The following is a 27,131-nucleotide window of genomic DNA, read 5'->3' as shown; positions in this document are numbered from 1 at the left end:
TGTAAAGGAACCAACCCCGACTTGTTAAATGAATTAATAAATTTAAATTAACTGAGGGGGTTAATATGTAAAGGAACCAACCTCCTTTACTGGGTGCCTTTCCTCCTCTCAATGAGTCGTGCAGCACGTGAGGTCTTCCACAGTGCGCTGTCCCTCCCTGCACGTGTCCCATGGCCTACCCCATGCTCCCAGCCTCCAGGCCACAGCTGAGCCCAGGAGCGGTTCCCTCCCCGAACACCTGCCTCTTAGCACTGGATGTCTTCCTTCTCTGCAAGTCTCCTTTCCTAGCAAATACCCACTCTTTTTCCAGGCCCGACTTGGATGCCGCCACCTCTGATTTCTCATAGCACGTCCCTGTACATCTTTATTCCACAACTAACTATACTGGTGTGATCCTTCCCGTCAGACCGTGGGCTGCTGGAAAGACAGGAATTCTTGTCTGTCACGCAGCCCCAGCATGCACTGGAGGTGTCACAAAGTTGAGGGCACTAAGAGCGAGCACAAGAGCAGGGGACATGGGTAGGTGGAGCAGCCAGTGCTGCTACTAATTTTGATCAACAAATGGGCTCAACTGAAGCCACACAACTGAAACTCTTATCACAGGGTCCAAGGGGATTTTCCATGAAATTAAAAGAAAAAAATCTGATTAACTCAGTTTTGTAAGTAAAAAGCATAAGTTAAACTGGGGTACAAAACATCAGGAAGACCAAGATTTCTTTAATAGTGAAATAATTTATTTGTTAACGGTTGAACAATACAGACGTTTACATATACACAGCAAAGATTCTCTAAAACATGTAGTTCTAAAAACGCATGTGCTAACTAGTAAAAAGCACCATTCTCTATGTCTTGACACAGGATTTACATTGGCGTCATATTTACATAAAGAAACATCTGGAAACAGAATTGCATACTGTCATCTGCTCCCTGTTTAGGCTGTGTTTACCATTAGGAAGGTGGCCCCCAACACTGATGGTCAACAGCAACATTCCCAGAGCACCAGTTCTAGGGACACAGGGGAAGGCAAGTTTGGTTCTCAGGTAAAATCAGCAATGCCCCCCACCCCTCACCCCCTAGAGAGAAGAAATCAAAATAAAAAATCTGGGTCAATGTCAGAATTGGGTGTCTTACTAATTCTCATTTTATGATTTTTGAGAGAAAGCAAAGATACTCGATTTCTTCAACCATTCAATAGCTGACTAGCAGTGCCAGGCAATTATTTCTTCTTTCAGAAGAATGTAAGAAAACCCCCATGTAATATTAATGAAAAAGTCATGATAAATCACGTATCGCAGCCCTCCCCCAACCCCCAGGTATCTTCAAAAACAAAGAGATCCAATCATGTAGAATGAGAAACGCCACCTCATCTAAAAGGGCCTTTGGGTCATCTCCTAGGAAGGATTTTTTAAATCATGAGTAGCCAGCTACCTAAACATACTGCATCCACGGTTAGACATAGGAAAAATAGATTGCATGCAGGAAATTGCCTTGCAGCCTTTGACTTCCTGGTGCTCAACACACAGGGCAGGTAAAGGGGAAGACAAAAAATAAAAATAAAATTGGGGAAACAAAGACTGAGATTGGGGGAATAGATAGATTATAAAGCACAATGGAGGTGCTATTCTTGCTAACACAGTATGGTATAAAAACCTAAATAATGTATGTGTATATATTTTGAAAAATAAGTTTTCTCTCTAAAGGATGGGGAGAGGCAAGAAGAAAAAAGCTCCCCCCAAAACCCATTAGCAACCCCCAAGATATTGCTAGACAGTTATTTTGAACATCACAATCCTACCTAATTTACACCCCCCAACACACACACCCTAGAATTTGCTCTTGGCCACTTGAGGGATGAAGAAGAGAGGCCTATTGGGAACCCAGTAAGGTCCCTTTGTTTCTTTTGAAGAAAGTTAAAATGCCCACCTTAAACCCAAACCACTCATGTGGCCAATTGCTGGGTCAGGGCGTACTTAATGCTCCATTCTGAATGGCCAGTGAAATTATTTTAGTCTTGGGTTGACGGATTAGGATCTAGGTCCTGCTCAAAAATGTGATGATCTTTGAACCACTAACTAGAGAAAGGTGCCAGCAGTCGCTGTCAGCACCTTGAAGACTTCAAGATCCCTGCTTAGCAAAAGGAAACTCAAAAATGCCCTGGGTGCTCTACCCGCCATTCTAAACCAACAGGCATGGGCAGGTATGTTTTCTGGGATGTTAACAGAAGCACACATATATATTTTCTCACTGCATAAAATTAAATTGGACTACATACTCTTATTTTCCCCATTTGCATTTCAATGGTTTCAATAAGAATATAGTTTAGATTTTTTTAGTTTTTTTTAAAATCAATTTTCACATAAAAATACGCATGTGCCTATATTTATACACATCTCTATTTACGTACAATTGTCAAAATCTTAAAGGCTGGGGTTTATCTATTTGACCATCCCCTCCCCCCAACAACCCTAATAGAAAGGTTTTTCATTTTGTTTAAAAAACCCAAAACAACCAAAAGGACTGTATAGCTCTTGACAGTCAAGCTGGTGGATCTGTGAATGAGAGGACAGACTGCGAATCGTGCTGCCCATCAGCCATGTAGGGAAGGGGATTAGCTGCCTCGAGCTGAGTTTGCTGGTCCTGAAGGTTACAGTTTTGGTCAGAGAGAGGCCCGTCTAGCATACTGACGCAATCTACCTCGAGTTTTGAAAGTAATGTCTAACCCTGGCGTCAGTTTATCACAAGTGCATTAAAAATATAGCGATCTATCAAGTTCCACATTTCTACGCAGTCAAATTGAAAAGGACCAGACAAACAGTGCAAAGGTCAAATAATTACTGTTTTATATTGGGACAGTACATTTCATATTTCAACCAAAAAACAAAAATGCAGTTTAACTCAAAGGCACAACAATTAAAACACAAAATAATGGCATCTCTCAGATGCCTTATTTCTAAATTAACAAACAAATACACAAATTTTGTTCCCTTCCCTCCCCCAATGCAAGCCCACAAACTTTTCCCAAAGTCTTGAGTTTTTGATGCCATCCAGCATCGTGGACTTGTGAGGCGCTTGAACATAGCAGTTAAACAAAATGCTTGTGAGGTCTAGCGAATGGCATTCGAAAGGGACCTCAAAGTGCAGACATATCTTTTTCAAACACGTTACAGGCTGAACTGGCTCTTTGAACACTATCACTCTGCTTAAATTCAGGAAGCAGGCTTTAAAAATGCAGAAGGCATACAAGTTGTATTTCAGTGCAAATCTTCAGCTGGTAATTGGAAAAGATTCCAACGATAAAAAAAAAAATCGTGTCACCTGCCCCTCCCCCCACCCAAAGCTGAAATGAAGGAAAAACCAGAACAAAACAAACACAAGAGATCTACATGACTTTGGGATCATTTAGCAATCCACTACTTCCAATTAAAAAATTTTAATAAAGAATCATTAGAGAGAAAACACAAAAGTAATCTTGCTTTGTTTACATTGCTCTTCATGTCTAGAATGAGCTTCTGTGCAGTGTGTTTGAAGGTTTGGTTGCGTGGAAGGTGGAGGTGCTGGAGGAGTTGTGAGGCTGTGGCGCTAGAGACCGCAGGCCAGCGGGGCGCAGGGTGGCGCCCAGCACTGGTTCAGCCGTTGAGCCCTTAGGTTGCAGTGCGTCTGTGGATTTTAGGAATGTTCTCATCACTTTGTGACATACACTCTGTTTCAGCGTCACAGATTTTACAAATGGTTTAAATTCAATGGAAAAGATTCGCCAGAGGCTGAAAACATCAAGACCTCAAAAATATGAATGCAAAAATATTAAGGGGAATGAACCAATTTGATAGTTACCTACATACAAAGTTTCTAGAACATCTATAAAAGCACAAAGTCATAAGAATTTATTTTCCATTACATTAGTTTATATAAAATGAATAAATAGTATTTATAGATTTAATGTGTCTTATGTACATATACATGTGCTCTCTTTTAGCTTAAATAAAAATGCTACAAAGTGGGAGACCACTTAAGGGATAAATCATAACCAAAAAGAAAAATCAGCCTTTTAAACTATCAACCCAAAAGCCTCCAGGAAGAAGTTTCCGGGTGTGTCCAAAAACAATGAGGGATTCTGGTAACATGTACCAGGCCCTCCTGTTCACCTGCGACACAGAGTAGAAATGTGGACTTTTCCTTTCACTGATGGTGGGCACTAGCTCAACTAGTGCCAAAGCTCAGTTATTGCTGAAAGTTAAATAGGAAAATAGATTAGAATTGGACCAAATGTCACTTATTTGGGGGGGAAAAGAGGCATAATCACTGTGTTGAGTGGGAAATGGAGATCTCGTTTATCTCTGAGGTAGGAAAAAAAAATGTTCCAGAGACAAGTAGCATAACAAACTTTGAGAGGAAATGCGCCTCGGGGCAGCAGTACACAGCGCAGTCCCAAAAACATTGCACAAAAATAGATTGTACCATTTTGTTTGTGAGAACAAACAATGTTGGAACTTTTATAAGCTGTGCAACCCCAAAGCCATGCTCTCCAGGTGTCCATTTCAGAGTGAGAAATACTGCTCCCATCCACACGCAGGTCTGGGACTGAGCACAGGGTGTGCAGGTGTTCTCTGGAGGTATTCCTGACTCCTCACGGGGTGAGGTCCATGGTTAAGTGCTCTTAAATGCCACTTTCAAAGCTTACTTTGGAGTTCTGAGATCAGGATCTCAACTTGAAGCTTGTTTCCTAAGCACAAGACACATTCATACATTTCTGCTAGGCAAATAACATAGTAAGCCAGAAAACTTTAAGAAAGGTCTGGTAGGCTACGTGGGGACAGTAAATAAAAGGGGGAAATTGCTGAGATATGAAAATTGCTTATTCGGTCTAAGAATTCTTGGGTGGTTCAAACTGATTGGAATGTACAGTCTCTCAGAGACGAATTTGTGTGGAGAGAAAGAGAAGCTAGTGGATGAAATCAGAAACCCACAATCCTAAGCACTCCTTGCAGACGTTTACAAAGCTGATTTGGTAAAGGTGGTACACTGAAGTCGACGTGCAAGGGACTGTGGGCAGGTCCAGTACACTACCTAATCAGATCCGACAGGGAGATCAGCCAGGGGCAGCCGCAGCGACCACTCTTATAGACCGAGACACGTCTTGCAATTGTCCTGGAGCTTTATTCTCTTGATGCTGGAGCTGGAGTAGCCCTCGTCACTGCCAAGGCTCTGCATGCTTCCCCGCTCATCAGAATCACTCACGCTGCTGCTGCTCCAGTCCAACTCTCCCGCGAGATAGTCTGTGCTTTCAACATCCACATCGATTTCTTCTGTGGGAGGACAAGAGAGAGAGACAGTGGTGAAGGCACTCTTCAGAAAACTCAGACTCCACGCAAGCCCTTTGGACACTACACTGGGCCCCTCTGCTCAAAGGAAAGAGGGACTAGTTACCGAAGGGCACGCTACTCAACTTCCCTAAATTACAAGCAGGCTCTGAGCTCCCTCTCTGTCCTGCCTCTGGCGGGGGGGGGGGGGGGGGGGGGGGGGGGGGGGGGAGCGGGGCTCACCCCTGTCGGAGTCCGAGCGCTCTGAGGACACCGTGGAGCCGATGCTGTCCATCCGTATCCTCTCAATGCCCAGTTTCTCCAGCTGCCTCTTCAGGTGTCGCTGCTCTCGCTGAAGCTGGTCTATTTGGTGAATGGCTTTTCTGTCACAATCTTCAAGTTTCTGCAAGTCAAAGGGGTAGTTGTTGGAGCTCACAGGCAGATTTCAAAATTGGCAATGACCCTCACCTTCCTCCCTAGCAGTGAGATCTGCCGATTTTCTCAGAAGCCATTCGCTGTGTTACTTGTCTAGCTTCTCGGAGATAGGAAGTTGACTGGCTAGTGACTCCTGCATTCATCTAACATCTCAGCAACAACAGTGCTGTAGCTGTGCTGTCCCAGGGATCCTAGGGGCGTGCTCTGACACTCTAGCATCATGGTACCTCTCAATTTTGATACTGAAAAGACTGTAGGCAGGAACCCCCGACCTGGTCTCCCTTGCCTGCAGTGACACCCTGATCTCCTAACTAGAGCACTGCATGTGATGGGAGCTTAGGAAACAGACTTCCATTTAAATGTGTGTTTATTCAAGTACATGGCACAATTACATAAGCGCTTTTTGTGTCATGCCAAATATCAATTAACTTCTGTTTGTTAGCAGGAAATAATAGTCCCTTTTGAAGCCCTGATTCCAAATTGTCCAACATAAGAGCTTAGAAAACACATTTCCATAGACCACTTGTTTTTACAAATCTGTCCTCTAGCTTCTCATATTCTTCAGATAATTAAGAAAATTGTTTAATTGCGATTGTTTTGCTCTAAACAGAAATTCTTTTTCCCCCAGAAGTGTCATGCATGTAGGCCACTAACCATAATGAAAGTGACATTTGTCCAATTGTAACTATAAAAACATGCTGCACAGTGATTTGGGCTATGGGTCTCAAGAGGCTGAATAGAACTCACTCACCCTTTGCTATTCCAGCTATGTACTAAGGCCACCTCTGTGCTGGACCCTCTGGGAAGTGCTGGGGACACAAGGTGAACACAAAGACCTGGTCCCCTCCCTGTGGAGTCTATATTCTAAGAATGGAGACAACTAAATCACATAAACCACTGTTTGATGCCAACTGTGACAAGTACTGAGAGAGTGAGAGAGACACCCAGTAATAGGACCACCTGTCACAGGAAGAAGGTAACGAGGTCAGGGAAGGTTTCCCTGAGCTAGTGATATCTGTGCTGAGATATGAAGGCTGAGAAGTAAAGTAGATAAGGAAAGGAGGGGAAAGCATGTACAAAGGCCTTGTGGTCAGAGAACATGACAGGTGCTAAGGACTGAAAGAAGGGCTGGAGCAGAGAGGGTAGAGTAATGGCACATGATGTTGCTGCACATAGGTAAGGGCCAGGTCAGGCAGAGCATGGGGCAGGCCTGGTGACAGACTATGTCCTGAACCACAGAAGAATTCTAAACAGGGTGACACAACTTGAGTTCAGGAAGGATTGCTCTTGGGAAGCATGGAGAACAGCTCAGAGGAAGGCCTTGAGGAGGTTATTACAGCAGCTGATGGGGTGAAAGAGGAAGGAGACAGGCTGCGAAATATTTGTCCTACAGACGACTTAGATATAGGGCTAAGAAGCAAGAGCTAACAAGGAGTTTCTGGCTTATAAAACTGGACAGGAGTTGGATGGACCACTTAACTTCTGGTGCCTAGGGGTGAGAAATACTCAGATGTGTCTGGACATGCTGAGTTTGGGGTGCCTGTGATTCATTGAAGAGGCAGAATGGAAGAGCTCAGAGGCCAGAGCTGTCCTGCAGATAATACATTTGTTGTCTTCATAACAAACCCTTACAGGTCAGGTAAAGATAAACAGGTATCTCAAGGATGCACTTACCTTTATGTGCAATTTGGCTTTTGTTAATAAACTCAAAGTAGTGTGTCGATTTGATTCAGGCCCGAGTGGCACTAGCCCCTTCAACTTCTCCAGGCACAAGCGAAGATGGGCCCGTCTATAAAAACAAGATCATAGTAGCACTTGAGAATTTCAAGGTGGCCCAGAAGGTACCCCTAAAGAACAAATTCTGAAAGGGTATGAAGTTGCCCAGGCCCAGTGATGGTGAATGACTTCTTGCCAAATTCATCTCTTGAAACCAGACAACTCTGGTGAAAACCAAGGAGAAGCAAAATCCAGGGTTTTCTACAGTTAAATCTATTTATAATACATTTATTGGGATAGGGAATAATATCTGCTATTATTAGGCATACTTATCAGGTTATCGCCAGGTTTCTGAATGATGTGACCCATAGAGAATATCCCAATTCAGAAAATAATGACATGCAGGTGAGAATCCTTTTAAGCCATACTTCTTTCCCTACTCAGGACCACTAAACCACTCTAACTATATCATTGCTATAGACAGTATTTACACATGTGAATGACATGTATATGGTTATTCATTACAGCTTTATCTGAAATAGCAAAGAGAGAAACAACCCAAATGACCATCAGTGGGGAACTGATTAAGTAAATTATGGTACAGCCATACAGTGGAGTACTATGCAGCTATGAAAAGAGTAAGAATATGCTCTATGTGCTACTGGGAAAGACCTCTCATACATTAAGTGAAGAAAAACAAACTGTGCATATAACATGCTATGTTTGGGTAAAAATGGAGGAAAAATTGTGTTTTCTTGTATGGACATAAAGTCTAGAATGATACATAAACTAGTAACAGTAGCTGGGCAGAGGGAAGTCAGGGAATAGTCAGACTTGGATGAGGAAGGGGGATAATTTTTACTGAATAATGTGTTATACTTTATGGTTTTTCAACCGTGTAAACAATCACTATTTAAAAGTTAAACATATATTTTAAAAGTAATGAAAAAGCGCATCATTAGTTATTGCTTCACTAACAAGCATGCCGAACAGCTGGAGAGAACCATGTGTGTCTTGGAGAGTGGCAGAATGGAGCAATGTGACAGAGTGGAAGAGGGAGAAAGGCTGGATGAGGCAGAAGCCACAGCAACACACTGGAGAGAGAGCCTTTTGTTACAGACTGACCAGAAACACAAAAGTTCCTAAATTTTTAAGAAATTAACACTTCACTGAAATCTTGGTTTGGGTGTTATCCTAGAACCTGGCAGATTCTATGAATGTGAGAAACGGCCAAGATTCAGAGTTTCTGCTTCAGCCCACCACCTCCTTAAAGCCTCCACAGGCCATTCCAGCCCATGGAGATTCCATTTTCTGAGTATTTGTTTATACTATTCATTGGGAAGTTCGCTGTGCTGCCTGAATTGTTGGCATTACTACTTAACTATTCATTGCAAACTCCTTAGAAAGTTGGGACTGCAGCTTCATCATTGCTGTGTTGCCACAGTGCCTTCCTCTCCCACATGCTTAATAAATGTTTGCTGAATGGATTATGCCATCTGGTCAACTAGACTTTAAGCTTCTAGAGGGCAGAGTCCATCTCTACTACATCTTTGCACCTTCAGCAGTGCTCAAGATCCTGCAGTTAAAGAAACATGGCTATTGCCTACACACAGTGACCTGAGTAGAGCTCCTTAGGTGAACTATCCTTAGCTGACCTTGAAGACAATCTTAAAGCTTAGTTTGCCCTTTTTCACCCTCTTAAAAATTTTACTGTTTGCCCGGCCCAGCTTGGTTCAGTGTTTGAGAGTCAACCTAGGATCCAGGCGATCGGGGTTCAATTCCTGGTCAGGGCACATGCCCGGGTTGCAGGCTCAATCCCCAGTCGGGGGCGTGCAGGAGGCAGATCAATGACTCTCTCATCATTGATGTTTCTCTCTCTCTCTGAAATCAATAAAGATATATTTAAAAAAAATTTTTTTTTACTGTGTTAATGAAAGTTTGGAGTGCAGACCAAAAGAAGAAAACTGCTTCAGAAAGCTCTACAACTGGTCAATATGCATGGTATTGACCAAGGAAGTCAATTCACACCCTTCATATCAAGACCCCCAAGGCAGATCCAACAAGTGGTGCATTAGGCAGCCTTTTGAGCCCCTGCCTCATCTGGATCTTAAAGGAGCTGTCCTATGGAGGCGTAAAAGGGTATAGAGGGGATAAATGGTGAAGGAAAAAGTAAAATAAAAAGAGCTGTCTTAGATTCTCCAAGGGCCCTCTAATCCTTAACAAGTTCAAGGAGGAGAACATTCATTCCTGAGCTAGGAAAATGTAGTGGGACAAACGCCTATTTTGTAAGATTTCCACTTGCTCTGAAAACCTGTCCATGTATATGGTCACAAGCAAAGACACACATTAGAGGTTTGTTCCTCCCACTACTGCATTGGGGGTGGGGGTGGAGGAGCAGAACCTATATGTAGAACTTGTTCACTGTGGATAATTTCAAAAAGAGCAGTGAAAATAGATCATGTTACTAGAAATACCATGAGAAAGTATAACCAGTCACTTACTTATACAGTTATCCAACTTATTTCTTACTACAAAAAATTAGATTTGGACATTTTTCAGTCAGCTGGTTATTTGCAAAGACTGCATGATTCAGAACATTATCATATTAGTCTTTTTATGATGTGGGTTTATCTACAGATATGAGTATGTAAATTTTTAGGGAAGTTTGTCTACTGATAAAAATATAATAATAAAGTCATCTTTCCGTGCACTGTCATTTCTAGTTACGCAGGGAATCTAGCCCAGAAAGTGTGATTTTCACTACCCAAATGTGGGTTTCCAAAGAACACTCACATTTGTGAAACTAGAAATAAGCAACTTGACTAATTTGAGCTGAGGATGATACATGTTCACTCAGTGTTTTCTGGCCTCATTAGGAAAATAGGACTGAAGTGCTTTCTGGATTTTTGACGAGCTGCAGAGCCAGCTTCTATCTCTGGCAGGGCCTGCCTCGGCCTTTCCCAGCGCCTCACTGCTCCAGCCTAATGGCTGCCCTGCCCACCTGCCTGCAGACACATCCCCGGCTTGATGCCTGGGCCAACCACAGAAGAGGCATGAAGTATGTGCAGCAGGCTCAGTTCCATCACATAGTAGTGAAATTCAATTCCTGAACCAGATAAAAAAGCAAACAGACATCTCTCAAAGCTACCACTGAGGATCCTCAACCCTGAGACATACCTCCCCCCCCCCCCCCAACACACACACACATACTCACACACACCACCCTGGGAACTGGACTCCTTCAGCCAGCCCTGAGCACCCATGGCGCTTCCAGATCCAAAGCAAGTAGAATAAGCACTTGTCTCAGCTCTCCCTCCTCAGTCCTGACTAGTCCCTGGCCCAGGGATCTGGTCTTGTAGGAGGGGCCTAGTGTCCCATTTTGAACCAATTCTAAGTCCCTTTTGGGGAACAGGCAGGGGTTTTGCCACATATCCTCAACAGGAAGCCACTAGATACCTCCATCTGACCGCTCCGTGGATCTCCTCCCATCATATCTCCTTCAGACAGTCCCTCCTGCTGTTGCCAAGAGCTGCCTCCCAGCTCCCCACCCCCAGCGGAAAAGGGTTTTGCCAAATCCTGGCTCCCTGCTGTCCCCGACTGCCTCTTCTTTTTGCGATGATCCAACTGCTTTGTACCTAGGTCATGAACTTTGACAAACTTCACCTGCTGACTCTTCAGAAATATTGCTTTAATTATTCTCAACGGGCTGATACACCTTTGGTCTATAGTAGGATAAAGAAACCAATCTTTGGTCTGAGCTATAATGAGTAATACTCAGAATAAAGCTTGGCCTACGACTAAATTAGATACAAACTATAGCTTCTCATCAGTTTTTAAAAATATCTCAAATTTTATTTATTTTTATTTTCCATTCTGAATCTATCAATCTCTATACAACCGAATATTAGTATAGTGTTGAAGAGTAAAGATTTGGGATCCTGACTTTGCCACCTACTCCCTGTACGACCTTGAGCAAGTTTCTTTACTCCATGTAGCATCCTTTGCCTCAGCAGAGGGAGGATGACAATGCCCAGCTGAGGGGGACATGTGAGTATTAACAGACACTGCAGGGAAGCCCCTGGGCCAGGTCTGACACCGAGTACTCCATACAGGGCAGCAGCTCTTCTTTCAGTCCTAGCTTCCTCTCTGGAAGGATAATTACTGGGAGCAAACAGATAATTATAGCACTATAATATTCCTTTTAAAATCAGTAGGGAACTCCAAGTGTCTCACTAGGTAGATAGAAGCTATCTGGTAAAATCCAATCGCTAAACTCTTCCTTAAAGAAAACAGGCCTCTTTTGTCATTAAAAGATTTCATGGAAAATTTAATCCATTTTCTATGGAAACACAGATCTTGTTTATGCTAAAGGTGCCTTTTTTTTTTTTTTTTTTACATTAAAAAAATAGCAAGCAGTTTATAAAGCTATTGCATACAAGAGGAAAGACTCCTTCATGGCCACTCACATCATGTAAAGGCAGGGGAAGCAGGGACTCCAAGGTTGGGAGGAAAACCTCCAAAATGCCCCTTGGGCCTCCCTCTTACATCTTTACTATGATGGCCAAAGGAAAATAAAAATAGGGGCAAAGAGTATTGCTCTTGGAAATTCAAGCACATCTCTCGATGTGTATCCAAATTCAGAGACCTTAAAATACCTCATGTACCACAGCAAGAAAAAAGGGCAGCACAAAGAGGTTATGTGCATATATGCATGACCCGTGGACAGACAAGAGGGAGGTGAAAGCCTGGGGCGGGGGAGGGAGTAGGGGGCAGGAGGCTAAGGGGGGCGCATCTGTAATACTTAAAAAAATAAAGGTAAGTTTTTAAAAAAAGAAAGTATAGCATTTTTAAGAACAAACTTAAAACAGTTTGGGAAGGATCCCTGAGAAGAAAATTACAAAACTTTGCTGAGACATAGAAAATTTGAATAAATGGGAAAAAGCCCAGCACATTCCTAGAGATGAATCCTCAAAGTACAAATGTCAATCTTACCAAGTTTGTCTACAAATTAACATAATTCCAAGACAAAATTCCAACAGTATTCTTTTTAATACTGGGAAATTAGTCTAACTTCATCTAGAAGAATAACTGTATGAGGCGCAGACTGCCAATACTTTTTAAAAAGAATGAGGAGGAATGTGCCACACTAGATATTAAATTGCATTATAGAGCTTCAATAATTAAAAACAGTATATACTCATACAGGAATGGACAGACAAATCAAGTGAACAGAATCAAAAATTCCCTGGAACAGACCCGAGGATAGATATAAATTTAGCATATAGTAGGGATAACTGTAAATCTTTGGGGATAAACGGATTAGTCAGAAAATGGCCGGAAAGTGGGGAGATTGACATAAAAATAAATTCCAAATCCATTAAAGATTTAAATATAAAATATACTTGGATGCCATGCAGTTCTGTTGTTAGTTTTCCTTAACTCTTGTCAGCCATGAATCAGAAAACTAAACAGGCAAGTGAAGGAAGTCACTAATGAAGAGGCTCTGGCTGTCTGAGGCAGTCCTCCTACCAGAGCTCTGGCACTGACAGAAGGCACCTGGGCTAACCAGTGTGCTCTTAGACAACCCTCAATGCTGCTCTTTTTATCTCTGCCTCCAGACTCAAGCTTCCTTGATTCTATTCATCTCTCTCTCAGGCCAGCAGATTTGGTAAGCTGGGGAACAGATGCAACAAAGAGGTAGATTGTGCTATCAGCAGTTAGTGCTCCTGAATTTACTATGTTAACCCTAAAGTCCTTCCTCACATAGATACAGTCAAGACTGGGAATTCTATCAAATCAGGTGTGTGTGCATGTGCATGTTTCTGTGTTGTGAGGGAGGCATTGCTATCAGAGATTAGTTACTGAAGGGGTAACAGCTCTCTCCCTCAGATTTTCACAGTAAAGTGAAAAAAGAGCCCAGCCGGTGTGGCTCAGTGGTTGAGCATTGACCTATGATCAAGGAGATCGCAGTTTGATTCCCTGTCAGGGCACATGTCTGGGTTGTGGGCTTGATCCCCAGTAGGAAACGTGCAGGAGGCACCCGATCAATGACTCTCTCATCACTGGTGTTTCTCTCTCTCTCCCCCTTCCTTTCTCTGAAATCAACATAAGACATATTTTTTAAAAAACTTTTTTAAAAAAGAAAAAAGAAACAAAAAGAATTATAAGGTCAAGGCAGAGTAAACAAGATGGAAGCCAGTGAGTGAAGAGGGTAGATAATAATTAGGTGTACAGGGGGAACCTTGAAACGTACACTGAGCTCTTTCATACATTTATTCCACTAGCATTTCTCAAAGGATTACTATGCATTGCTACCTTCCTAGATGCAGGGATATAATGTTGAGTAAGACCAAGTACCTGCCTTGGAGGTACTTAAAATCTAGTTGGAGTGATCAAACATGTAAACAAATTATTGCAGAATTATTTATCTGAGCAACCCTCAGACCATGACCAATATCAGCTCCCACTACTAAGTGTTCTAGAATGAACCTCCCCATTGCCCTCTACCAAACATACTTCTTTGTTTGCCTCAATCACATCTTGTTTGACTTCTCCATAAAGGTTTTCAAGCTTTTATAGCCTATCATAAGCTCTTTTTTTCCTTTCCAAATAGATCACATTCATTTATTTACATGCTGCAGATCTCCTATGTATCTAACTGTTCTGTTTCTTTCGTTACCAAATAATGGAAGAGACCAAGTCTTCCATTTTGTATTAAATAATAGATATAAGAATGTGTCTGAAAATGTTGACCTAAGAGTACAATCTTATATCTTTGGTAATTCATACTCCTTCCCTTTGAGGAAAGCCTTACTTAACGAACATGATACACTGGACCTGAGTACTTTAAATTTTACATTAAAATTGGGCCTAAGGTTATTAACCAAAGAAGAAGAAAAGAGTTACATAAACAATAGCCTATTTAACTATAATGTTTCACCATTTTATCTCCTGCCTTTGTGTGGACACAGACTTAGCCAATTAAATAATTTTATAAATCTTAAAGGATAATTGGAGGTGAATAAAAATAATTTCAGATATCAGTATAGAAGAGCTATATAGTGAGAAAAAGAAGTTATTTAGTATAAAGTAAGAAGAAACAAATCTTAAGGGGCTAAAAACTACTCCCTAAAAGTGATTATAGGTTCTAACCTTCTCCAGATTTTGGGTTTAGAACAAACAAAGCCTTACTGGGTTAAACAAAAAATCCTGATGAAGGCTACAAGTCATGCTTTGAGAGAAAAAAATTACTCTCTTCCTTTTCCTAGAATGATCCCTTTATAAAAAATTGCCAAATGCATCACTATTATCAACTTAATTAAAACTCTGGAAGGTTTTGGAGATTTTTCAGAATTGTGATAGTAATCTTTGTACAAAATACAAAGGTAGTTATATAGGCTAGCTGTATGGGAACATGGCACTCAATGAACAATGCATAAACAGCAATTCATGGTGGCTACATTTAAGTTATAAAATCACTTCTCTAATAAAAGTATGAAATATGTATGCCTCATTAATATTTCCTGTCTAGAGCCTAATTTAAAAAATATAAACTATATATGATAATTAGCACTTGCTTGCTCTATATCTCACCCTTTGACAATGTCTACGTTAAAAAGTCAGGGAATGCCTCTCAATGTTCCAGGCAGGGGATTGGAAATTGACTAACCCACATATATCTCTTCTCCAAGTTCTTCCAAGGGCAGATGCCATCTATCCAAGAGGAAAGATGGATTCTAGTGGTAGAAATTGGAGTGCTCCTCCACACCATCAACATAGACCATATTTGCAACTGATACCGATATGCTTCCTGTGTAAAAGCCAGGCCATGCCCTTAGCCTCATGTGGCAACAAAGCAACGTGGATTTGTTACAACATCCTAGAGTGAGATCTGAATGTGCTTAAGGGAGTTCAGCAGCAGTAAGAGTGGTGCAATGCATACCACAACTCAGACCCAATGCAAAAGTCAGGCCCCTATCCCTTTGATTGCAGGAACTTAGCTATTTGAAGAGCTAAACCCCCAAAGTAACAACTATAGGGACCTGCAATGAATTAGAATATCCTGCCAGAAAGGACGCGACTGAAATGCTTTCACATGCCAGACCAGATGCCACTGAAATACTGTTTGACAAAACGAAAATAACAGCTTACATCAGGCTGCTGAGTCCTCCCCACAGAACACACACAAAAATCTTCGTCATGGGGTTCAGAAGACTCTGGCAGACGTAATCTCTCTAGACCAGCTGCCTAATTCCAGCAACGCCTGCACATGTACCAATTCCAGAAAAACAAGTGTCTACTATTAAAGGAGATGCTAGAGCCTTCTTTTGAAAAAAAGAAAAAAAGTCCATTCTAGCACCTGACTCCTGACCCACAGGCTGCAGCTTATATGCATTCAAGCAGTTTCCATTTGCTAAAGGGTTTATTGAAAGACATTCGAACCAGAGGAATTCCCAGTGAAGAAAACAGCAGAATTATCATCAATAAAGGGCATATAACAACAACAAAAGATTAAAATATTTCCTTTTTCCAATTATAATCAATTAGTAATTACAATGAGAAACCAACAGCAGTTTAAAAATATGTAAACCCAGCAATATCTTTTACAAAAAATGTGCAAGATCTACATGGAAACTCTACAAAACTTAGGGACAAGAGAGATCTAAATGAAGACACACACCAAATCCTGAATGGAAAGACCCAATATATAAATAAGAACTTTTGAAGGTTAATTTATATTGGAATTATTTAATTTTTATTTTGCAAATCCCCTAAAATTTGGGAGATGAGGAATTGATGGACTGATTATAAAATCATTAGGACAAATAAACTAATGAAAATAGCTAAGGACATGGTAAAATTTAAAAAAAGGGGGGGAAGAATAGGGATTTGCTTGACCAGATCCTGAAGTGTATGATAAAACCTCACTGCTTAAAACAATGTGCACTGGCACAGGAAGAGCAGATGGATCAGTAGAATAGAAGTCTAGAAACAGACTTAGCCATAAACAAAAATGTAGTATACAATAGAGGCAGTGATTTCAAATAGTGAGAGAAGACTGATTCTGTAAAGGTAAATGATAAACTGGAAAAGTTATGTGATACACAAAGGGGCAATCCCTTTCAGATATTCCTTTATATTACAGAATCTTTTCAAAATAAAGGAAAAGACAAACTTAGTAGAAAATTGGGCAAAGGTTTAATAGGCAATTCCCTCTCCCTCCCTCTCTCTCTCTCTCACACACACAAACACACACAGATAAGGTGTTGAAATTGTTAAACTGCGCTAGTAATATAAGAAATGCAAATTTAAACAAGTTGTGTGCTTTTGTTTTTCACTTATCAAATTCATAAAAGTCTTGAATTATAAACTTGTGAAGGTATAAAGAAAATATAACCTATAACCTGCTTGGTGGGCAATCCAGCAGTTAACATTAAAACCCATAACAACATGTCTACCATTAACTTCACAACTGTAAATTTACCCTAAGGAAATAATTATGATGTTGGACAGAGATTTATCTACAAGGCAGATTAAGGAAGCTTACATTAGCAAAATACTGGGAAGAACATAAAATAGGGGATTGGTTATATGAGCTATGGGATTTTCATATGATGCAATACTGGGCATTCACTAAAAGTAATGTTAGAAAAGGAGATTTAACAACATTGGAAAATGTTCATAATGTAGCTTTAAAAGAAGATACAAATTATTTACTGTATGATCTGATATTGATTTTTAAAAGTATGCACAAAAATCTAGATGTAGAACTTAGCAGGAATGTTAGCAGCTGTTACTGCTGTAAGGCCTATTACAGGTGATTTAATATTCTTCGTGCTTTTCTGAACTTCCAATTTCCTACACTAAACTATATTTTAAAGTTATTTTCCAAAACCAATTGGAAAGATACATTTCAAAGGTCTCTTGGTTTCCTCTGGCTGCTAGAATCGTGGATGATTTAATTTTCAATATGATTTTCTATATTTCTCAGAAATTTCTACAAGATTAGTTTTTTTAAAAAAAGAAACACAACATACACTCCTTAAGTTTTGGGGTGTTTCCTTAGGCGGCTAGACCCACAAAATTAGTTAAAATGCAGAGAAGCCTAGGACAAGCGTCTAGAGTGATACTAAACCAAGCCCTCCACCCTGGGGGCCAGGTCTTGACTGGGCTCTGTATTCCCTGCACCTAAAGCACTGCATCTTTGGTGGTCAAGGACACCTAGCCTGCTGAGTGGAAAATACCACTGCCACGACCCACTCCCACTCCACCATTCTAGGTCTTGTCTTTTCTCTTCTAAGCAATGCCAGGAATATTTAAGTAGTGCTGTTGAGTATAGTATCCTTAAAGTGGAGTCCTGATGAACACCAATTATTCAGAATCTCTAAAGTGCCACAGAAAAGATGTTTGTGTAAAAAAATACTAACCCAAGTATAATCAATTCTGCAATATCAAAGAGAAAAGAAATCCCGCTGTTAGAAGTGTTTTACTTAAGTTGCTACTTTTTTTTTTTTTGAGAGCCATGCCAGTCTTTTTTATGTGATGTAAGGTTAACAAATGGCTCACATGTAGTAGCATTTAGCAAAGCAGTATTATTTTATGGCACTGAGTTACTAAAACCGGGGAGGCTATAAGAGCAGTGTTCAACTGACCTCAAAACCCTAAAATCTTAAGCAACCACACTAATAAGGGAGACGTGCCTGACAACTTTAATCTCCTCCCTGGGACTGCAGAAACCAATGCTTGGTTAAGTTAAGTAAACTTGAGTCCTTACTTCCTTCTCTTCTGTTCACAGGCTCTAGGCTAGAGGAAGAACTATCAAGACCTTAAAAGACCAAATTCCAAAAAAGAAAGGACAATAAGGAAACAAGATAAGTAACCCTTCAACGAGCAGAAGCTGATTAGTCACACAGAAGCCGTCTGAATTATAAGCAGCCTGCCCAGTGGTGACTTCAAATCCAGTTTTCTAGAACCTTTGCCTCCTTGGCCACCTGTGCATACCTTGATCTTAGCACTCGGTATATTAGAAACTCTCTGCATCTCTCTCATTGACAAACTACATTTCTCTAAGATGGGGACCATGCTGACTCAACAGCTCAGTATGAACTCACTTAATACTCGGTGCTGTGCACAAGTTCTTGGGCCACTGTAGGTAGAAAACAAACGTTTTTGAACTGCTATAATAACTGATAAAATTGACATTCTGTAGTATTCCTGCAGAGGTGAAAAGCACAAAAGTAATAATAAGCTTAAGAGCCCTTATGTGGAGGGATGAAATTTTAATAATTAAAATAAATATCTAAGTAAAATGTTAGCGGTCAGAAGGAGAACTAGAAGAATTTTGAGCAGAAAAACTCCCAGTTTACCCAGTTCACCCTAAAGGCAGGAAGATGGGAGAGAATCTAAAGATGAAGAACAGAAGCTACATCTGACTCCCTTTCCACCTTCAGAAGAGATACTTTTGAGTTTCCAGTTCCTGACATATAAATCCCTAAAGCATAAAGGAAGCTCTGACTTAAAACATGGCTAGTCACAATCACAGAGAAATGAAAAGGGAAGAAGAGAGATGGGGAGAAACACATGCGCAGCGAGACACACTTGCTTCCCCCACCCCCGCTCTCGAGCTCTCTCTGTCACACATCATTACACAGTGGAATAATACAAAATGTTTGCCCTGTTCCAAGATTCGCCTTCCTACTAAGGGTCTGGTCTGCCCATTCATTGATGAAACATGTCACTGAGATCCTGACGTTCGCAGTTAGGCTCCCTCGTCAAAGAGGGTATGTGTGACATAACCACATGTGTTTACAGAGCCATATTACACATCAGCTTCTTGCGGGGCACCAAGAAAGCCAGTCAATCTGGATAAGTAGCCTGTAATTCAAACTGAAGGGAGCTCTGAGACCAGAATGAGGCTTGTTCAGTGATTCTCAGGCCTGGATGGACATGAGAATCACCTGGGGAGCTTTAAAAAAAAATACTAGTGTACACTCAACCCAAACCAATTAAATCAGAATCGCTAGGGGTGAAGTCTGGGTATTGTTTTTCTTCTTTTTAAAGCTCCACAAAGAATTATCATGAATTTTTTCCCCCTCATAGTAAAAGCAAGTGGTTATGTTTTTTGTAAAATGTCTACTAGGGATAGAAGATTTGCTTTACAATATCCCATGAAAGGGGCAGTTTTAATTATACAAGACTGGCAAACGTTGGTGATTGTTGAAGCTGGGTGATGGGCACTCAGGAAGTGATTACATCATTCTATTCTTGTATAGTTAAAAAACTCTATAATAAAAAGTTACTTTATAAAACAGCAGAAATAACCATCTGTTCTCTTCCTACCAAATGTGTACGTGTATATGTATAATGTACTTAATATTAAAAATAATTATGAAAACATTGCAATAAAAGCTTTGCAAGCGATTCTAATGTGCAACCAGAGTTGAGAACCACCAGGCTATGTGCCTGAAGGAGGGGCAAACTTGACTTGGAAAATAAAGATTTAAATAAGCAGCAAGAGGCAATCCAGGTGAACGAGATCAACTAAGGCTTGTGGCAGATGCAACCCAGGGAGGATGGCAGGCCTCCCCTACCGAGTCACTGTCTCCAGTTTCTGCTGTGCGTCCATTTGCCTGAATTTTTAGCATCTTTATTCACAAGTAAATTGTAACTACACACATACATATGTGTGTGTATGTATCTGTGTGTGTACATGATTTAATACAGCACTGACAATTATACTCAGTAGCATGTAATTTTTAAAAAAACACCATTTGTGGAAACACTGCCTAGGACCTAAAACGCTCTGGCCTGTGGAACAGTCACACAGAAAAGCTTTCCTCAGGACGCCGCAGGGGTGAGGGTGGCGGTGGCGGTGTGGGCTTTAAAACTAGCAAGCCCTTCATCTACCTAAGTGACTTCTGGGCAGTGCTGCTTAGAGGGCCGGCAGTGAACTCTTAAATCAGGTGTTGCTTGTGGGAGGAGTCAAGAAGAGCAAACAATTCTCAATTTAATGAATAGAAAATGCATTTCAGCTCCCCCATTCTGCCCCCCAAATCCCCAACTCACCGATTCTTCTCCATTTCATTGTGAGTTGATCTGAAAGAGGGAACAATAAGGAAAGAGTAAGATTATTTTTGTCTTAAAGAACTACTTCAACACCAACAGAATTATTTTAACTTCTTTCTCTCCAAAGATAGAAGACGAAGAAAGGGAGAAAAACTCAGTGGGCTCTACTAAAGAAATCAGTTCCTTTGGGGGTCAGATAAATGTAAATATCTAAAATAGAGTTCAAGGAGAAGTGACAAACTAAGAGGCATGCATTCCCTAGTGGAAAAGTAATCCATTTTAAGAAAGGAAATAAAAGGAGTCTATTTATACAAAGACAAAAACAGCTGCACAATGTGATGTGAATTTGGGTTATATAATTCCACAAAGCTTTCTTTAGGCTGAGGGTCCAAGAGTGGAGGAGGCACCCCCACCCCAGCCACGTAGTTTTTTCTAGGTGTAGTATACACCAAAATTTTATGCTAAGTTGTCTGACTACAGGATTCATTTTTAAATGGGCAAAAATAACCCTCTTCCCTCAATCTTTGTATTCCCTAAAGTAACAATTCTATCATGTACAACCTCGTAAAAGGCACTGCTATTGAATAGCTACAAAATTATTTTAGGAAAGGGCTCCTAAAACTCATTTTAACATAAAGATAATAGACTGGTTAAAGTAGCAGTTAGGGAGAAATCTGAAGTCCAGCTTTGCCACTGACTGGTATTGTGGAAGAAATAGAATTTTTTACCATCCTGTCCTTGGTTAAAACCCTTCTATAAAATGGGAATAAAAATTGCCAATTATCTACTAAACAAGTATGGATCAATGAGGTAGCAACTGTAAAAGTGATTAGAGAGCCTTGGATGAAAGCTGTGGTGGATGTGAAATCATATTATTAGTGTATTTATAGCTGACCCTGAATATAACGTCTGGCCTAAAATTTATGGACAGGTTTCCACAAAAGTCACAAGAAGTCAGTCAATGTGGTCACTTCAGTGTCCTGCTCACACAATTCCTCCCTGACTAGTTATAAATAAACTTGAGTAACTCCCCAGTGTTATAAAGGCACTGAATCCTGACCTTTCTTACGGAAATTATCTGGAATCTAACTAGTTCAGGACATTATGCCTTGGCTTAAGTCATGAAATTCTGTGGGGCCATAATCAGAACCTTACTGGGCCTAGGAGATAAATTCTCAGAGAAATCATGGAGGAGCACTACTTCCATGAATGCTCAGACACTCATTTACATCAAGGGGGCACCACCAAGTTTGTTCACACCAGAGACTAGGGGCGTGTGTGTTGTGTGTGCAGTCTTGAAATGGGAAATTTCCAATCTGGCAGTGAAACTTCTCTTCCACAAGGAAAAAACAAAAAAATGATGACAGTACTTTTGGTTTTAGAATATTTGTTTTCTAGATAAAGGTTATGTGAACTTTAAAAGTGGTTAACTTAAAAGCTTTAAATTGATTCACTTGGTTATCCCTCAGCGTTCTTCAGTTACATTTTTCTGAAGGTTTACTTTCTGCAATGGCCAGCAGGATATCATAGTTAGTAAGAATCTGGCCTGCGATGCAAACCTTTGGCTTAAAAGCATATGGCATGTTAGTTTTAACAGGGAGTAACAAGTTCAAAGTCTGACAGATTTTTTAAATGGGTGAAACTGTATGACAACAACTGGTCAAGATTTCCGTTTAGCCATAGACAAGGACCATCCTCAAGTACCATCCTCGGAAGGTGCTGGAAGAGAGGAGGGTGGATATTTGAAAGAACATGGTCTCCAATTACAGGAAATAACAGCACACAGGGAACTCTTACCCAAAAGTTGTGGATTCTTTGAAGATACATATAAAAAATTCTGAATCCTCAAAATTAATTTTTTAATAGATTGCATAGGAAGCACAACTCCTTCCAAACTCTGAAGAGAGTTTTAGAAACCACAGATCTTATTTGATTACTTAAGGGTGTGGAACACATTCTAATTTTTACAAAAGGACTTATACCTAATGGCTGGGGCATTACTGAAGTGCATTTGGTTTACTGAAACTGAGTTTGTTTTTTAATAAAAAGCAGACCTTTTAAGGAAAAATCAGATTATTCAGAGATTAAGTTCAGAGATTTCCTGCCAACTCTGTTGATGGGTCAACATTTATATTTTTAATTACAGCATTGTAAAAGATAGAGATACTTTGTATCAAAATTAGTTTCCATGTGATTACTGAAAAGATTTGATAACTCTGGAATCATTGATGAAGGTCAAATGTCGCCATTTAAAAATATATTCTAACAGAAAGATAACTAAGCCAAACTACAGAGTATTTGTGAATGAGAAAAGTCCTTGGTTCAAAAAGACTCCGCATGTCAGGTCAGCTATACAGCCACTGTCTCATAAAGGAACTTAGTGGCAAGTCCTGAACTTCCTCTTTCAAATGAGTGCCAAAGCCTGCTTCACCAATTTAACATTTTTTTTTTTAAACTCTGGATTTCAATTCTATATATTTAGTAACTGATTTAAAAAATCAGTAGGAAGGGGAAAAAAGATTCCATCTCCCTGTATTCCAGTAGTTCTCTGGATGATTCCAAAACAATCAATATTCACAATTTCATTTGTTTCTTGTTGTTTTTTAAACAAGCAATTAGAAAAACTTAAGACCTGCATTTTCAGTTCCCAAGAAGTTTTATATGTGATTAAATCTTATTTTTTATTGTCCAAGGAAAAATATCCCCCAGACTCTAAAAGCAAAGAGCATAGCATTTCAATCTGAATTAACAAGAATAAACTGCTATCCAATGGTTATGTAAACCAGCAGCAATCTCTCCATAGCCCTTACCTCAGTTCAAAATCCTGACGATACAGAGCTTTGGATATAAGTCTGATAATTCAAATCAAGGGATAAAACTGCATTCTCTGGGGAGATGTCTCTCTGTTCAGGTAAAGGTCATTCCAAACAGGTCATGAAGGAAATGATCACATTTAAACAAAACAACCTGCTCCTGCTTCATATGATTGCTTGGTGTCTTCAGGTTTAATCATGGTCCCTTAGAGATCCTCGCATCGCTGAAGATATTTACACTAATTCACTATTAGTCAAGAGCATGGACAACTGTGATAGCCCCCTATCTCTAACCATGGAAAGCAAACCAAACCCATTAAGAGAATAGAGCTTTCCCCAAAATCAGGAGTTGCAGCCATTTTTTAGGAATAATGCTTCATATTAAAGAAAAGAGAAAGACTGTTTCTTGGCTTGAAATTCTCAACTATCATTATTTATTATTTTTCTTTCCTTCTGGGACCAAGCCGCTTCTTTTCATCAACTTCCTCTTCTCTGCCTGTCCCTACCACTGAACATCCTCTGACAACTTTCCTGTGAAACAGGAAAAAATAAATCGCTAAGGATTAAGCCTTGACTATTAATGTGGGCAATTCTTCTCACATCATGAGTAGACAAGAATAAATGAATTACACTTTTCCAGAAAAATAAACCAAAAGGATTCAAAGTTCTTCCAAACAAAACTTTAAAAATTAATACTGTAACAAAATGCAGTACAGCTAAATTGTTTTATATCATTGCATAATCCAAGTGAGTATTAGTGTCCTTCTTAAAGGCCTATAGTATCCATGCACAGATATACTGGCTGCCACTTGCAGGTAATGCTAAAGGTGGGAGCCAAAAGAAAAATGACCAGGTAGTTAATTACCAGGTTCATCCTTCACGCGCCATCCTATTCAAGAGCTCAGCACGTGTGCGCTGCTCGCATCCTGTGGTTCTACCAACACTAAGGACACTGAGGTGAATCAAGGACAGAAGAGACAGCTAGAACAAATGAGTTAGGTTTAAGTAGGAACCTTCTGGGTTTGTTAGTGGTCTGTGCTAACCGTAGAGGCTAACCAAATAGTGACTTGCAGGGAGCTATTCATGAAGATGGAAAGGGGTAAGGGTTCTAAATCAGTAGTGAAAATGTCAGTGATTTTAATTTACTGCAATGAAAGGTATAGTTGAATGGATCTAATAAAGGAGATTTCCTAGCTAACTTATATTTTAAGAGCAAAGAGGAAGAAAAGGACAACAGTATTATTGGAGTACTGATATGTACCAGGAACTACGGTCAGGGCCTTAATATGTGATTTCACTGACCATTAACCTAGTGAGAGTCCCACATTATAAGGGCTATAAGGCTAATATAAAAGGGTTGTGGCATATTAATATTTTAATAATATATGTTCCTCCATCACTGAAAAGGGAGATTTTAACCTCACTTATTCCTCTCTGCCATTATAAATAGATATGACAAATTAGATTATCAGACAAACCACTATATTTAATTTACATGTCACATATGAAATCCTACCACCTATGCCAAGTCAGATACTTTAACATGTTTATAAATTTTTCATTATAAAAAGTGAAAGAAATGGATAATGTCCATTTCTCTTTTCAATCCCCTCAACCCAAACAGAAGGGCTGCTTCCTCCAATGGCTTAAGACCATGTGTGCATTACTGAATCATGATCGCTACTTAATTTACTGGGTTATAATCACAACAGGTAACTTCCATTCTGCAGTTTGTGTCATCTGCAGTATAATCTAAATGGGAAAGAGAAGTATTTACCAAATTACCTGCTACTGCTGTTATTCTTCTTAGATTTGTTCCTCCGTTTTAAGGCATCTCTGTCCTTGTTATTGTATGGTAACATGGAGGCATAACCATGCTCAGCTTCTAGAAAACCGGAGGATCCAGTTAATGAATGAGCCTAGAACATTCAATACTCTCTCCCCTCCACTGTATTTCTTTTTAAAATTTACTTATTTTTCATTGAAAGAATATTGTGGAAATAATTAAACGCAGCCAGGTGGAATTCTTAGAACAATGATTGTTTTTAAAATTGTGTGAATACCCTCGGTTCGGAGCAGGTGTAAGTAGCATTCCAGCTGCTCATTGTTGAGAAAGACCCAGCAAGTCGCTAAGCGCATGGAGCCTGGGTTTCCCATTGGCAACGTCCAGCAGGTGTGTTAAGTGGGACCAGGCGAAGGTGCGCCGCAAACATCGGGAGCCAGGGGCGGGGGGACAGGGAAGGCGCTGCTCCTCTGGCTGAGAGACGCGGTCAGCTGAGAAGAGCCCCGTGAGGTAAAGCAAGGGCCTGGCCGAGGGGGCCCCCGGCACCCTACTCGCGACGGGGTGGAGAGGGTGCGACACTCGGGACCCCCGAGTGCAGCGGCCCCTTTTCCACCCCCACGGATTGCCTTTGGGACAGCGGGAGTCCTCCCTTCGGACCGCGCGTAGGGAGAGCTGGAGGGGTTGGGAGCGCTCGCGGTCGCGCTCTCCCCGCCTCCAACTACCCCCCGAGCGGCTAGGCGCCCGGACCCGCAGCGGGGCCCCTCAGACCCCCGGCCCCTGTTTGGGTCTGACCCCTCTCATCCCCGTGCACCTCTCTCCCGCCGCTCCAGGTAGTCAGCCGCCTCCAGCAGCATCTGGATGTTCATCCGAACCGCCGTCGCCATTCTGCACCGGGGGCCGGAGCCACGGGACCAACCCCCACTGCCCACGGGCTCGCCGCCGCCGCCGGACACCCGCGACCCGCTGTGGACTCGGCAGAGCAGGGTTCAGGCAGCCTCTCTGGTGACCACGCTTGTCGGAAGGGGGAGGGGGCCGGTGAGCTGGGCACCGCCGACACGGTGACAGAACCCGAAGAAGAGCAGCAGCCGCCCCCGCCGCCGAGTGTTTATCTCCGACTCACCATCCCCCCGCCCCCAGTCCCTTCTCTTGACAGGCCCGCTTCGCCTGCATTCCTCATTGGGCGCCCCAAAGACCGCCCGCCTATGGCTTTGCTGGATTGGGGGAGGGCATTAGGGCCCCGCCCCCTGGAGTCCGCTCCTTTTGCTGGTTGGCCATGCTTGACAAGGCCCAGGCTCCACCCCCTTTTTCCTATTGGTGACAGGATTCGCAACTCCGCCTCGTGCTCCTCCCCTGTTTTCAATTGGTTCCATACCGACAACCGGGCCCCCTTTTGCTTTGTTAGTATTGGCCAAGAGCTGCAGAAAGCAAGCCATTTCGCCTGTCTCCCATTGGCGAAGACTTCCGAAACCTCCCAGCTACGATGACGTCATCCTGCACACGCCGGGCGATCCCTGAGTGGCTGGTAGTCAGCGGCCCCCGCTTCGCCTCCCGATCTGGCAGGCGCTGGGAGGGTGACCCGGCGCCGGCGCCCGGAGCCGATGATTCACCGGCCGTCGCGGAGCTCGGCTCCACCCGGCCCCTCCCAGCCCCTCCCGGCCTCCCCTAGGACCTGTTGCCAGGACCTGTCTGTCCCAGGGGGAAAGTTCCGGGGACCTGTCGGCTGTCCCTCGAGTATGAGGTTGGAATCGCGCCTCGCCTAGGCAATCTGCCCCGCTTGGGGTCGGGGTCGGAGCCCTGGACCTGGCGGCGGCGGCCCCGGAGGTTCCAAGGCTTCCCAGGATCCGGGCGGCTAAGGACACCGCGGCGAATCCTTCTGAAAGGGGAGAGATGCTGGCAGCCCGGCAAAGCGGCCAGTGGGCTCCGGCGGGCGCCACGTAGCTGAGGGAAAAAGCCTGGCTTTTAGTTGTGTGAAATGATTGCCTCCAAACATTTTTTCTTCTCTCACAATGCGCTAGAACAGGG

The 27,131-nt window shown here is 41.8% G+C and overlaps 2 protein-coding genes across 2 annotated transcripts in view; one reads left to right on the top strand and one right to left on the bottom strand.

Annotated features, from left to right (window-relative positions):
* LOC107529293 (aspartic peptidase retroviral like 1) overlaps nucleotides 1-20,120 on the top strand; it is a 136,041-nt gene extending 115,921 nt beyond the window's left edge. Inside the window, exon 4 of the mRNA XM_087823613.1 lies at nucleotides 18,244-20,120. Coding sequence (XP_087679739.1) covers nucleotides 18,244-18,278 — 35 coding nt within the window. The 3' untranslated portion in view covers nucleotides 18,279-20,120. The remainder of the gene's footprint in view (nucleotides 1-18,243) is intronic.
* MXD1 (MAX dimerization protein 1) lies at nucleotides 713-25,998 on the bottom strand. The gene is made up of 6 exons (XM_016202631.2): nucleotides 25,921-25,998; nucleotides 25,112-25,211; nucleotides 20,514-20,543; nucleotides 7,407-7,521; nucleotides 5,541-5,700; nucleotides 713-5,303 (listed from the first exon to the last, which is right to left on the bottom strand). The coding sequence occupies exons 1-6, from the start codon at nucleotides 25,991-25,993 to the stop codon at nucleotides 5,116-5,118; spliced, it is 666 nt and encodes a 221-aa protein (XP_016058117.1). The 5' UTR covers nucleotides 25,994-25,998; the 3' UTR covers nucleotides 713-5,115.
* Between the last annotated feature and the right edge of the window lie 1,133 nt (nucleotides 25,999-27,131).

This window comes from Miniopterus natalensis, chromosome 13, assembly GCF_054644295.1.
Source record: "Miniopterus natalensis isolate mMinNat1 chromosome 13, mMinNat1.hap1, whole genome shotgun sequence".
NCBI lineage: Eukaryota > Metazoa > Chordata > Mammalia > Chiroptera > Miniopteridae > Miniopterus > Miniopterus natalensis.
The sequence above is the reverse complement of the archived record's forward strand: the minus strand, read 5'-3'. Positions and strand labels throughout refer to the sequence as shown.